Source organism: Pongo pygmaeus, chromosome 9 (assembly GCF_028885625.2).
Source record: "Pongo pygmaeus isolate AG05252 chromosome 9, NHGRI_mPonPyg2-v2.0_pri, whole genome shotgun sequence".
Lineage (NCBI taxonomy): Eukaryota > Metazoa > Chordata > Mammalia > Primates > Hominidae > Pongo > Pongo pygmaeus.
In genome coordinates, this window is record NC_072382.2 from 73,546,015 (window position 1) to 73,560,001 (window position 13,987).

The 13,987-nt window shown below is 54.9% G+C and overlaps 1 protein-coding gene across 4 annotated transcripts in view; it reads right to left on the reverse strand.

Moving 5' to 3' along the window:
- The window catches only part of PDE2A (phosphodiesterase 2A), a 99,902-nt gene that overhangs the window by 25,382 nt on the left and 60,533 nt on the right, over window positions 1-13,987 (reverse strand). For all 4 annotated transcript variants that reach the window (XM_054438931.2, XM_063671217.1, XM_063671218.1 and 1 more), the window contains 2 exons: window positions 9,073-9,162; window positions 5,555-5,643 (listed from right to left, as the gene is read on the reverse strand). In XM_054438931.2, the coding sequence (XP_054294906.1) occupies window positions 5,555-5,643; window positions 9,073-9,162 (179 nt within the window). The remainder of the gene's footprint in view (window positions 1-5,554; window positions 5,644-9,072; window positions 9,163-13,987) is intronic.

Sequence of the window (13,987 nt, forward strand, 5' to 3'; positions counted from 1 at the left end):
CATCCCCCACTGAGCTCCCATCCCCCACTTAGCCCCCATCCCCAACTGAGTCCCCACTCCCTCACTGAGCCCCAATCCCCTCACTAAGCCCTCACCCTCTCACTGAGCCCCCATCCCCCCACTCAGTCCCTATCTACCACTGAGCCCCATCCCCCACTGAGCCCCCATCCCCTCACTCAGCTCCCATCCCCCACTGAGCCCCCATCCCCTCACTGAGCCCCAATCCACTCACTAAGCCCTCACCCTCTCACTGAGCCCCCACCTCACTGAGCCCCCATCCTCTCACTGAGCCCCCATCCTCTCACTGAGCCCCCACCCTGTCACTGAGCCCCCATCCCTCCACTCAGCCCCCATCTACCACTTAGCCCTCATCCCCCACTGAGCCCCCATCCCCTCACTGAGGTCTCATCCTCTCACTGAGCCCCCATCCCCTCACTCAGCCCCCATCCCCCACTGAGCCCCTATCTCCTCACCAAGCCCCCATCCTCTCACTGAGCCCCAATCCCCTCACTAAGCCCTCACCCTCTCACTGAGCCCCCACCTTCTCACTGAGACCCAATCCCGCACTGAGCCCCCACCTTCTCACTGTGCCCCCATTCCCTCACTGAGCCCCTATCCTCTCACTAAGCCCCCATCCCCTCACTGAGCTGCAACCCCTCACTCGGCCTCATCCCCTCACTGAGCTCCCATCCCCTCACTGAGCCCCCATCCTCTCACTGAGTCTCATACCCTCACTGAGTCCCCATCCCCTCACTGAGCTCCCATCATCTCACTAAGCCCTCATCCTCTCACTGAGCCCCATCCCCTCACTGACCCTCATCCTCTCACTGAGCCCCCATCCTCTCACTGAGCCCTAATCCCCCACTGAGCCCCCATCACCTGAGCCCCCATCCTCTCACTGAACCCCTATCCCCTCACTAACCCCCATCCCCTCACCAAACCCTCATCCTCTCACCTAGCCCTCATCCTCTCACTGAGCCCCATCCCCTCACTCAGCCCCCAACCCCTCACTGAGCCCTCATCCTCTTACTTAGCCCTCTTTCTCCCACTGAGCCCCCATCCCCACACTGAGCCCCCACCTTCTCACTGAGCACCCATCCCCTCACTGAGCCCTCATCCTCTTACTTAGCCCTCATCCCCTCACTGAGCCCCTATCCCCTCAGTGAGCCCCCATCCTCTCACTGAACCCTCATCCCCCACTGAGCCCCCATCCCATCACTCAGCCCTCATCCTCTCACTCAGCCCCCATCTTCTCACTCAGCCCCCATCCTCTCACTCAGCCCCTATCCCCTTATTGAGCCCTCATCCCCCACTGAGTCCCCATCCCCTCACTGAGCCCCCAACCTCTCACTGAGCCCCTATCCCCTCACTGAGCCCCATCCCCTCACTGAACCCTCATCCTCTCACCTAGCCCTCATCCTCTCATTGAGCCCCATCCCCTCACTCAGCCCCCATCCCCTCACTCAGCCCCCACCCCCTCACTCAGCCTCCATCCCTCATTGAGCCCCCATCCCCTCACCGAGCCCCCATCCCCTTACTGAGCCCTCATCCTCTCACTGAGCCTCCATCCCCTCACTGAGCCCCCATTCCCCACTGAGCCCCCACCCTCTCAATGAGCCCCCACACTCTCACTCAGCCTCCATCCCCTCACTTAAGTCCCTACCCCGTCACAGAGCCCCTCACTCTCACTGTGCCCCAATCCCCTCACTGGGCCACCCCACTCTCACTGAGCCCTCATATCCTCACTGGGCCCCCATCCCCTCACTAAGCCCCCCACTCTCACTGAGCCCCCAGGACCTGGACCCTCTTCTTGCCCTCCTTCCCCCAGCATGTGAGGATCCCAAGATGGGAGCAGACCGTTCCCGGTGTCCTCTGAGACAAACCCTAGGGATGGTCAGATTCTGCAATGAAAGAAGACCTGGGAAGAAATTTCTTAGGGATGGGCCCTGGGGACCCCCAAATGGTAGCAGAGGGAGACAGCCAGCCTGGGCCGAGGTGGGCGGTGGGTGCTTTACTTGCAGCTGAAAGGCCTGAGATTTTTGCTACACTCAGCATCAGGTAATCAGAGGCTTTAAGATAGCAGGAGACACAAGAAGAGGAAGGCGGCAGAGCTGGGGCCTGAAACAGTCTGGGAGATGGAGGTGGGGCACCAACAAGAGGGAAGTGAAGCCTCCTTTCAGGAAGACCCTGGCCCAGGCAGCCTTCCAGGATTCTCTCCTTTCCAGCCCTGAGGTCCTTTGCAGTCCTTACAATTCAGAGCCTCACCAGCCCTCAACATCAGAATGTTCAGCCTATCATTTTACAGAAGGGCATATGGAGGCCCAGGGAGAGGTCATCGGATTGTGATTGCAGCCATGTTGTCCTGGATCCCAGGTCTCTGACTCCTAGCCCAAGGTTCTTCCTGTGGAAGAACGCTAAGGGAGGCCAATACGGCCCAGACCCCTTTTCTGAAAGTTGGTTCCTTCTCAGTGTCAGGGAACTGTGGAGCAGGCTTCCCCAAGACAGCTTCTGGTCAGGCCATGAAAGATAAGTGAAATGGGATTGGCTGAGATGAAAGTGGAGCAGGCACGGTCTTTGCAAGGGAGCGAACAGCCCTTGCAAGCACAAGAAGACAGGAAAGCCAAACACACTGGGGGGATGCAGCTGGGCATCTGAGAGCCCGCAGAGCGGCAGGAACAGGGGCAGGTGGGGCTGGGAGCTGGCGGGGGCCTCCTCACTCCCGCCTGGACCCTTTTCCACCCTGCCTCTCCCCACACTGCCCTGATCCCATTCCCTGCCCGTTGCCTCGGGCCTCCTTATCTGTCTTTATGATCCAGCCTCCACGCCACACCTGCTGCTGTTTGCCCGCAGTCCAGGGTTTCCTGGAGGAGCACCCTCCCCACACCCCCACCTCCTCGGGCACTGCTAGAGCCTCAGGCTCCACGGCAGCCTGTAGGTCAGTCCCTCTCCCTCCTGGGGGGACCAGAGCCACAGAGGTCACCATCAGAAGGACCCTGTACCCAACCCCACCCATTTCACAGAAAAAAGGCCAGAAGGGAAGTCGTTTTCTCAAGGTCACTCAAGGCTAATCGTTGGTTGGGACTTGGGAGTGCAAGCAGCAATCACTAAGCTCCTACTATGTGCTGGGCACTGTGCCAAGCACTTGGGACCTGTTACCCCATTAAGCCAATAGACCGGGCCTCAGGTAGGAAAGCAGAGAGACAGGGAGGAGGCCAAGCTAGAATCCAGACCTGTCTGAATCCCATTCCAGTGCTCTTCCCTTGTCCATACACCTGGGTCTCAAGTCCCCATTCTGCTGGGAGCTCCTGAGAGCAGGGCCCAGCCAATCCTGGGGCCTCTCCGCCCTAACTGTGGAGATGGGCTCACCACCAGACACCAGGCACAAAGGTGGGCAAGCAGAGCTCAGATACCAGAGAGAGCACTGGGCCTGGGCCTTCACCCCAATCCTTTTTCAGGTAGCAGCTGAGCCTGGCAAGCCACTCACCTTTCACAGGGGCCATGGAAAGAATTCCTGTTTGGGGATGATGATAGGTGTGTCCTGATGATGGGTATGTCCCCTGGGAGGTCCTCGCTGCCCTCACTCTCTTGCCTTCTCATCCCCTGGCCCTCGTCCTGGAATCTTCAGCCCCTGTCTCCCAGCAGGAACTCACCTCCCCATCTCCACTGAGCTCTGGGATAACTGGATTTGAACATTCGCTTTTAATTGCTTTTTTTTGTATTTTTTCCAAAGGCCTTACTGAGTCTGAAGTGGTTGGAAGGAGGATGCTGAAAGGGCAGCTGATGCCAAGGATCTGAGCCCTCTCAAAGATGCCTGGACCGCAGATACGCACCCACTCCACATGCCCAGACAGCTGTGGGGAGCATGTTTGGGTCCTAGGGGGCAAAGCAAACCTGCAGGCTGCTCCCCGCTGCCTCCTGAGCCTGTTTTCCTGCATCCCTCCCAGGAAGGCCTCCCAGGCTGCTCCGGGGAGCCTTCCTGAAGGAGTGGAGCTTATATGAAGCAAAGTTCTTTAGAATTAGAGGTGGGGGATGTTGGAGGAGAGCGAAGTTCCTTGGAATTAGAGGAGAAAGGGGGACATGAACACATTTTTCCCCTTAAGGTTCTAAAGACCTTTCAGACTATCCTCTTACAGATGGGACATGAAGGCTTGAGAGAGGTGGTAGTGGCTTTGTTCCCACTCTCCTTGATGGAGAAGTTGTTACGGGAAGGTGAAAGGAGCTCAGTGGGAGACTAGGAAGTGGGAAGGTGGCTATCAGAGCAGAAACAACTCCTTCCACGGGAAAGGGCTGGGGAGAGACCAGCATCCTAGAAACCAGGGTTTCCAGCACAAGGAGGGGCCTCAGGACCATGAGTCCAGCATCCTCAAACAGCAATTCTTTCCATGGTCCCTGTGAAAGGTGAGTGGCTTGCCAGGCTCAGCTGCTACCTGAAAAAGCCACATCCCTGGACCACCTGGCCTGCTGGAAAAGCCCTCCTCACAGGGGTAGAGAGCTGCCTTCTTGGGACACCCCCACTGGTGCCCACTCTGCCCTCAGCTCCTGCCCAGTGCTCCCTGGGCCCCACAATGGCCCTGCATTCACTGCTTAGCAGGCAATGGCCACATCCTTCAGAGCCTGCCTCCTCCCAGCAGCATGCCTGCCCCCAACATTTTCTCATCTGATAAGTTCCACTTCCTCTCACTGTCCCCTAAACAGCCAGGAGTCAGAAGATCCGAGTCCTAGGCCTGGCTCTGCCTCGTACCTGGCATGTGGCCTTGGTCATGTCTCATGATATCCACCCATCTGGAAGATGAGGAGGCTGAATTAAATGGGCATCAAGGTATCAGGGGGCCAAGTGCACTGATCCCATGATCCTGAAGTCAGTGATTCCAGCATTCTCTCACATTCATCTCTGTTGGGGATGGTAATCCCCAACAGACAGCCCTCACCATGGATCAGGCCTGATTTAAATGCTTTACATGTGTGACATACTTAATCCTCCCCACAATCCTATGAGTACCATTATTATCACCATTTCACAAACAAAACTGAGGCACAGAGAGGTTGTGTCATTTGCCCAAGGTTACACAGCTAGTAAACAGGGAGCTGAGATTTGAACCCAGGCAGTGGGGCTCCAGAACCCTCAGCAGGACGCTGCCTCTGATCTCCCTGTTTTGGCACTGTGAGCTCCTGCAGGCCCAGCATGCTGGGATTCCAAGTCCAGCCTTGCAGTAGTTCTCACAGCATGCCGGTCTTCTAACTGATAGATCCCATAGCCCCGACGTTCTGAGACTCTGCTCTGAGGAGGCTGCAGCCATTTAGAAGCAATTAGAAGGAGAAAATTTACCATCACTTGGTACTTTCTCTGTGCCTATCCATTTCCCCAACAAAGAGATGACATTGCTTCTGCCCTTCTGTGCTGGGGTCAGCAACCTGGCCAAGGAATCCAACCTGGCAGGGAGGCCGGGATCAACGTTGGAAGGAGAGGGTCAGACCAGATGACCTTGGATGGTGCCTCAGCCCTGAGAATCCTTGGCCATGCAAGAGGGCAATGGGGGTGCAGAGAATGGCTCACCGGACTTTCCCCTCCTGGGGCAGCTCATGTGGGGGGTCCTCACACACCAGCCGGGACTCCCCATCCAGCAGGTAGGTGTAGACAGTTTCCTAGGACAGAAGGCACTTATAAGACCCTGCGGAGAGGCCCTCCCAGCTGCCCAGTCCCAGCCTGTACACAGGGGCGTGCGGGGTAAGGTCATGGAACCTGTGGGAGTGGAGCTCTGGCAATGATCTGTTTGTTTTTCTCTCCAGGTGATTCTAAGATGCAGCCAGGGCAGCAAAACACCTAGTGAACTAAGCACCTCGTCCTCTCCTCTTGGAAGGAATTCTAAGCAGGCAATGATTCATGAACCTGTGACTTTCTTTACAACCCAAAACCCAACGTGCCACGTAAAGAGTTTGAAGGACTGAGGGTGCAGACAAATCACCTCCCACCTGGTATATTTCCCTGCCTGACTCCAGCCTCGGGCATTCAGCAAACAATAACTGAGCATCCACTCTGAGCTGTACCAGGGATGGGGCTCAGAATGCTCTAGGAAGCATCCCTCCTTCAACTCTACAAGAAACCACACACCCATAACCCCAGCCAGGGGAGGAGCACAGAGCAGGGCACTGCACCATCCTCCGGTGGGGCTGGAGAGGGCTTCCCGGAGGAAGTGACCTTTCAGCTGTCACTGAGTGGGAATTAGACACATTCAGGAAGTGGGCAGGGTGCAGAATGGGCTCCCAGGCCTTATAGCAGGTACACAGGTAGGTCCAGAGGTGTATAAAGCATGGAGCATTTAGGAACAGACAGTGAGGGAAGGGGCACAGGGGCTGGGCCCGAGGTCAGTAGGGCTGAGTGGGATGGGCTTACGAACAGAACTGGGGCAGGGCAGGACATGCGCAGGGAGACGTGAGCAGATTTGTATTTTGGACTGATTACTCCTCAGAGGGAGATCAAAGCTCTGGCTCTTTAATCCTCCCTCCCCAAGGGCCCAGAGCAGCTCTGGCCTCAGTTCCAGGCCATGTCTTGGCAGAAGTAGTTGCCCTCACTGACCTACAGGCAAAAATCCACATTCCTTCCAAGCAGAACTGGCAACCCTTCGGGATCCCTGACCAACCCCCGTGCAACACAGCCTTGTCCACAACTCTGCTGTTTTCTCCGCAGGAGGATAGAGAAGGGCTTGCCTCCCAGCTGAGAGTATCCTGGAGGGCTTTGGGAGGAGCTGACAGTGGAGCTACATGTTGAAGGCCCACCCTCAGTAAGTGTGGAATCCTTCCCAGAAGCAGTTGCCTTCCATGACTCTGAGAGTGTCCACAATCCTGCCAGCCACTCTTCTTGTCATCAGCTGTCACCAGCCAGCCCCTACCACAAGAGATGCCCGGCCACTACTTCTAGAGACAATGAGCCAGGTTCAGTGGTGGGTGTGGCATGGAGTGGGAATGATAAGGCCTGAAGGGAGTGAGAGGGGCAGACGCCCTCTTGTTTGGCTGGAAGGAAACCTAAGTGGGATGTTCAGGGATAAAGAATTCAGTGGGAAGGAGGCCGCCCACTCTTCGGCTATATCTAGCCTCCTTGTCATCCATCTCTTCCAGCAGCCTGGGAGGGGCCTGAGTTATTTGGCCCAAAGAGGTTAAGAGACCAGCCGGGGTTACACAGAAAGTCCTGCCCAGGCAGAGGGAGGGGTGGGTAATCCATGGGGGCAGAGGGGGACAGATTCTCGCTTCACTTCCGCATGTCCGTATGTCTCCCACCCCCTTACTCTCAGCCCTCTGGGTTAAAATTAGCTGAGTCTATTGGAGAGAAGGAGGGAACCATTTCAGACACATCAGCACCATCTGCATTCGGGGCTGCCTGCCACAATGGGTGCTGATGAGGAAGCCAGGTGCCAGCAGCTCTCCTCCCTGGGCGGGGGTCCCCTCCCCATCTCTGCTTCCCTCCCTGGGGGCAGCAGAGCAGACCTCAGCTCCCTTACCTCACTAGGGGCTGAGCCCCTCCGTGCAGTCAAGCCAGGACTCCCGAAAGTCAGGGCTTCCCTACCTCCTATAGGGCTCTTGGGTGGGCCAGGGCTGACATTTCCCACTGTCCCAGGAACCTGGACCACAGCTGTCATCCCAGCCCCCAGCTTTGGGGAGACAATTAATCTGTTGCAGAGCATCTAGGCTGGCACAGCCACCAGGGCACCCTGCCTGTGAAACAGAGCCAGTCACTTCTTCCTCCCGCCCTAGGGCAGCCTCAGTGGCCACAGAGGTTCTCGGGGCAGCCCTGCGGAAACCGAACTGCCGGCTTCCACCACCCTCCCTTTCCAGATGTGCCTCCACCCCAGGCCAGATGTTGCCTTAGTCCCATCCTTCTCCGGGAGGATTTATTTTTGGGCGCCAACACACCACCCACTTCCTACCAATTTCACACTCAATAAAGCTCACTCATTAGCCCTCCTCCTGGGCTCTGAACTTCTAGGAGGTCTGGGGAAGGCAGAGCTGAGGAGAGGGAATGGGGGTGCTTAGATACCAAGTCCCATTTATCCCTGTCATGCTGTGTGACCTTGGGACAACTGCCCTCTCTCTCTGGGCCTCCGGTGGTTCATCCATCAAGCAGATTCAGGGACAATGGGCTCTGGAGGGATGGGAAGGTCACATTCTGAGTTGGCCATATTTCCTGGAGCAGAGGCTGCCCTTGGCCGGGTTTAGAGTAGGGAAGAGGACATTCAAGGCTATCGGGACTCAGTTAGGGCATCTCCTCCTCCAGGAAGTCTTCCATGCCCCTTAGGCTGGATCAGACTCCCTTCTCCAGGCTTGAAAAGTTCTCTGCTTCCCTCTATCTGGCGCAACTAACACCCTGCTACTTTGGGCCTCAAGGGCCGGTTTACCCATCCTCCTGCCTAAGGGATGAACAGTGGCTACTGAAGCCAGGTAGGGGAGTGGCCTGGAACAGATGATGAGGGGTACAATCTCCCCAGTAAGGCACTCTGGGCTCAGGCAACCATGATTACCCCAAACCTGCCCCAAACCTGTAACTCATCCATGGTATTGGGATGGGACAGAAAGAAAGCTGCTAAAAGGCTACTAGAGGCCATTTTTCCAGCCTCCCATCCCCAGGCAGGGCACTTTAACCCAATGCACGTCTATTCACTGAAGCTGAGCCCTATTCTAGTACCTCCCAGAACTGGCTTCCAGGAAGTTCTTCTACATGTCTACCCTCAACTTCTGCTGCATGTATTCCAAAACTCAGCTGGCTCCACCGCGTCCTGTTATCCTAGGTGAATCCCTTTCATTATCTGAGACACAGCTTTTCCACTTAACCTCTAAGGCCCCTTCTGGCTCAGCCATTGCAGGATTCCTATGCAAGTTCATTCCTTGGTGCTTAGCTTCAGGCTTCCTCCTCCAGAAAGCTGTCTCAGAACACCCATCCAGACCCTTCACTTCCCCGTGAAAGTCCTCTGGGCAGGGACCCTGCCTCTTCCTTCCTCCTTGGCCCTGAGTGAGGTACAGCGTACAGCTGGTCAAAGGCTTCGGGGGTGGGGTGGGAAGCATGGGGCAAGGGCTGGCACCTACCACTCGGGGGAGCACAGCTGACAGGGCCTCCTTGACAGCACGTTGCAGGCCTGAAATGTCGATGACAGAGCCCAGACTCAGCAAAGCGTCCTGAAAGAAAGGAGAGGGCAGTGAGGGGCTTTCCCAGGCAGGCCAGGGCAGCCCTATCTGCCCAAAGGACTGCGAGCAAAACCCCCCAGCTTAGTCCAGAGCCGGAGTCTTTCAGGCACATGAGTCCCAGGATCTTAGGATCTCAAAATCAAACAGTCTTAAGGCCACAGAATGTCCAAGTACCCTCATCTTACAGGTGGGGAAACTGAGGCTCAGAGGAGGGCCAGGGACTTAGCAAAGGCCTCATAGTGAGTCAACAGGTCAAGGCTGGCCTAGACCCCAGGTCTCTTGTTCTCTAGTCGAGGACAATTCTGGCATAGTAGGGAAACCACAAGCCTCCAAATTAAAACAAAACAAGCAAACAAAAAAACGCCCAAATTTGAATCCTAGCTCCACTGTGTATGAGCAGTGAGTGTCTTGGTTGAGTCACTGAGCCTCAGTCTCCTATCTGTAAGTGGAAGCAGCTGGGGCTATTGCCCCCTACAGGCTGACATGAAGATAAAATGAAATTGAGCCCTTAAAAATGAAAATATAAATGAATCAGAGCCCTAAAAGTGCCTCACAGAATGCCCAACACAGAGTAGATGCTCAGCTGAATATTCGCTGAAGCTGGGTCCCGCTCACTTTCCCCAGAAGGAAGGTGGTCTCACCTAGTCTCATTTTCCAGCCTAGTGAGGGGCTGGGTTGAGAGTAGCAAGAGCCTATGGGGTGCATAACCCATAAGGTGGGAGAACAGTTGGGCCACCCCTGGCAACTATAGGAGGAGAAGGAGACGTCAGCCTTGACTGCCTCACAGCCTTCCCATCCCAGGAACAGAACTCGTCCTTGCAGAGCCGGAACGGAGACAAAAGTCCCTGCTTCTCGCTCTATTAACTTGGCCAGAGCCATGGGGATCAAAGAGAAAGGTAACAGAACAAAGGAAACGAGGGCCAAGGCAAGATCGTGACTCACACCAGCCACCAGCCATGCCCTCCCGCAAGCCCTTGGAAGTCCTTTCAGATGTCTTCCCAGTGGAAGGCTGGGTCTGTGTTCAGAAAGCAAAGTGATTAACTGCAAGATGAAGGAGACATGGCTGGGTCCCCATTCATGTGAACATGATATGAGGTTGAGGGTCTTGAAAGACCACAGCTCAGCATGAGCCCACAGTGTAAGCATGACTGATAAGAAATAAAAATGCTCAAACTGCAGGCCATATTAATAGAGGTCTGTTAACCCAATTGGGAAGATGTCAGTTCCCCCACTTTTATAGTCTAGATAGACCATCCCCTGTTCATTGTGTCCCAGGGGCTGACAAGATGACACTCATCCAGAGGAGGCGACCTATGAAAGGAGGGAATCGGAAACCAAGTTTTGCGTGTGACTAAGACTGGATAACCCAGGGATGCCTCATCTAAAGCAGAGGAGACCCAGGGTTATCAGTCTCCAACTCCAATCTCTCAGACCCTCCTAGATGGGGGATCTGAACTCTGTGGCCCCATGGACAGCCTGGGGACCCATAGGATTTCACAGGAGGCTAGCCTTGGTCTAGTGGGATGAAGGAACTTCTTCCAAGTAGGGCCATGCTACAAAGGCATGCTACAGGTCACCAGGAGAGAGGGAGGAAGCGAGCTTCCCATCCTCAAGGGTGCGCAAGAGTGGGCTGAATGCCTATTTGCCAGAAAGTTCCACGCTGGGCTCTAAATGAAGCCTTGCGTCCAGGCTTCAGCTCCAAATTTCACTCCTGGGTCTTCTTGGCTGCAGTTTCCTCCCCTACCCCCATCCAATCCTGTGTTCCCAGGAGGAGGGCAGTAGTGGGCCTTCTCCCCAGATGCTTACTTAGCATCGCTTTCCCCAACACCCAGGCTTCCTTGGTCCCTCCCACTGCTCAAGGATGAAGACACATATCTTGGTCATGGGAAGATGTCTGCCCTCAGACATCAGAAGCTACTGATTCCAAACAACACAATACCCAAATTGGATCACTTGTCCTTTGACCCTTAGGCACTCCTCATCACAGCACAGACAACTTCAGCACCACACAGCCACAGATCCCACGTCCTCGCAGACATCCCAGCAGGCCTTCAGACACCATCCATGTGTGCACACACACACACGTTCTCACTGGTACAGTTCCTTACAGATTCACAGGGCAAGAGCTCGTGTGATACCTGTGCACAATACACGCAGGCTATTATGGCCTTCCAAGGTCAATTCTGAAGACTAAAAGGGGAGGAAGAGCTGATGCCCCCAATACTCCCAAGATAAAGTCTTCCAGTTGCACGTTGCCCAGACCGGGGCTCTAAGGACAGCACAGAAGGTGGTGTTGGTTCGTGTCTATTCCTCCCTGGAGGCAGAGGAGCCAACAAGCTGACTCCTGAGAGGCCTTGCCCTTGGTGGAGTCTGATGTATGTGATGTGGACTTGGGGAAGAAAGACCCAGGTGACGGAGTGAGCCTGATACAGGGGGAGAAATTCTTCAAAGCCACAGCCTTCAGAGAGCTAAGTCTCCCCATTTGACCGATGAGGAAGCTGAGGTTCAATGAGAAGCAATGATCAACCTGTGGTCAGCCAGCCAGTCGGAGCAGAGCCAGGTCCAGAACCCAAACCTCTGGATCTCTAGCCCTGTCTGGTTCCTGCTCAGCACCTGATCCCCAGCTCTCACTCTAGGGGGCTCAGAAAGAACAGTCTGTCCTTTATTCTGATTGGTGGACTCTTCAACCTGCCCTTTGCTTCAATTGGGGAATGCCCTCAACTGTCCTTTACTGGAATTGGTGGGTGCCTGCCTGACCTTTGCTCTGATTGTTCAGTTTTCTGTGACTTTTCAGGCCAAGGGCAGGATAATAGCAATAAGGAGAGGAGGAAAGGAAAGTTGGGGAGAGTTGGGGCAGCAGCAGGGAAGGGCTTCCCATCCATGCCAGAGTGGACTGGATGGCAATGTGACTGACGAAGCCCAAGGCTCTTTGTGGGCATCCTTCTGTCAATCCACCTCCTGGTCCTGCCCAGCATGCCCCAGGAGTGGAGGGTGTTGGGTGCAGGAACTGCAGCTGGGAAGGGCCACTTCAGATCTGGCACTCAAAGGGGCCTTCAAGGCTTGCTCAAATGCCATCTCCTCCATGAATCTTCCTCAGATCTCAAAGCAACTTCACCCCCATTGCACCAACTCGGAGAGGAAATAGCTCAAATTGCAAAGCCCATGAGGTGTGGGCTCAGAGGGAAGAGTTGCTGCTTCAGTGAAGGAAGGAGAGAATCAGTGGGGAGCAGCTGATAATGGGAAGCAGGGAGATTCCTGAATTGGAGGCACAGATGGGGAGCAAGGCTCAAGTCAGGGGGCTTCAATCTTAAAAGGAAGAGGCAAAGAAAAATACAGACACAGCTTTACCTGCTCACATGCCCATCTACACACGCCACACAAATACATATTGCCATGCACACGCCTCTACTCATACATATATGCACAGGCTCTCACACAAACATGCACACAGACAGATCAAAAGGTAATCATATATTCAATGCACACACAAGGTTGCACTTAGACATGCACATCACACACACACACACAAACACACACACAGAACTCAGGCTCGGGATGGGGTGAAGGAGGTCACATTTCCTGCCTTCACAGCTTTTTGGAACAAATATCAGTATAGGTATCAGCATAAAAACCAGGCAATTTCCCAGACCACAGAGGAGAATTTGTGGTGTGTAGAAAAGAGCCACAATTTCCAATCCTGTCCCAGACTGACTACAGAAGTTCTGTGTGGCCTTAAGCAACACCTTTCCTTTTCTGAGCCTCAGTTTTGTGATTACTAAAAAATAGATCTTTCCAGCTCTACAGCATATAGTTCTATGGTTTTGTGGTTTAATTCAATGAGGCTGGATTGATGAGTGGGTGGGTGGATAGATGAATGGGTGCGGGATGGGTTGGGGGTAGATAGAGGGATGGTGGATGGATGGGTGGGTGGATGGTGGCTGGATAGGTAGATGGGTGGCTGGGTGGGTGGGTAGATGGATAGATGGAACCTTTCTGCTCTCCCCGGCTCCACCTGCAGCTCTGTAGTCCAAGGTAGGGCCAGTCAGCACCACAGACAGCACCATTACCAAGGACTTATCTTTCATTCACCCCAGGTACCAAGAAAGGGGAGCCTGTTCTGAGTCAGGCCTCCTCTGAAGCCAGGGTTGGGGCTCAGCCTTGGGCTAGATCTGCATTTCTGCACTTATCTGGGGAGAGGAGAGGGTCTGGACTAAATTACTTCTAACTCCTTCTTAAAGCCTAAGATTCTATGAAACCTGAGACCTTGGTCTTACCCCTTCTGGAGCCACAAGTGCAAGACCAACGCTCTTCCTGAGGGTTGGGGTCGCTGCCATAAGATCTCTCCTGTTTCATCTCCATGAGTCTCTATGCCTTTCCCCATCTCCACAGGTCCTCCTATGGCTCACCCCACTGCCTGGCACTGGCTCCATGCCTCCTTCTCTGGAAGGAAGCCTCACAGTGCCCCTCACACTGGCCTACAGGAAGGCAATAACATCAAACTCAAGAGTCAAGTACCTCCCAAGTTCCGGCTGTGCTCTTGGGACTGTCCGTTCACACTGATTCATGCAACTCTGCTTGTGTTAGGTCCTCTGTGAGGCCCTCCTCTCTCTCTGGGCCTTGGTGTCCCCTTCTCTAAAGGGAGGGGTCCTTCTAGATCCCCCAGGACCTCGGAGCCCTCTCATTCTCTGTCCATCATCCCTTCCCTTCCTTTCGGGTGGACCTCCCTGCCTCCCTCCCTGCCTCCCTCGGCCGACATCCACCTCTGTCTCAGGCTGCACTCCTGTTCCTCTCCAGGAGTCTTGACGTCTTTTCCCAC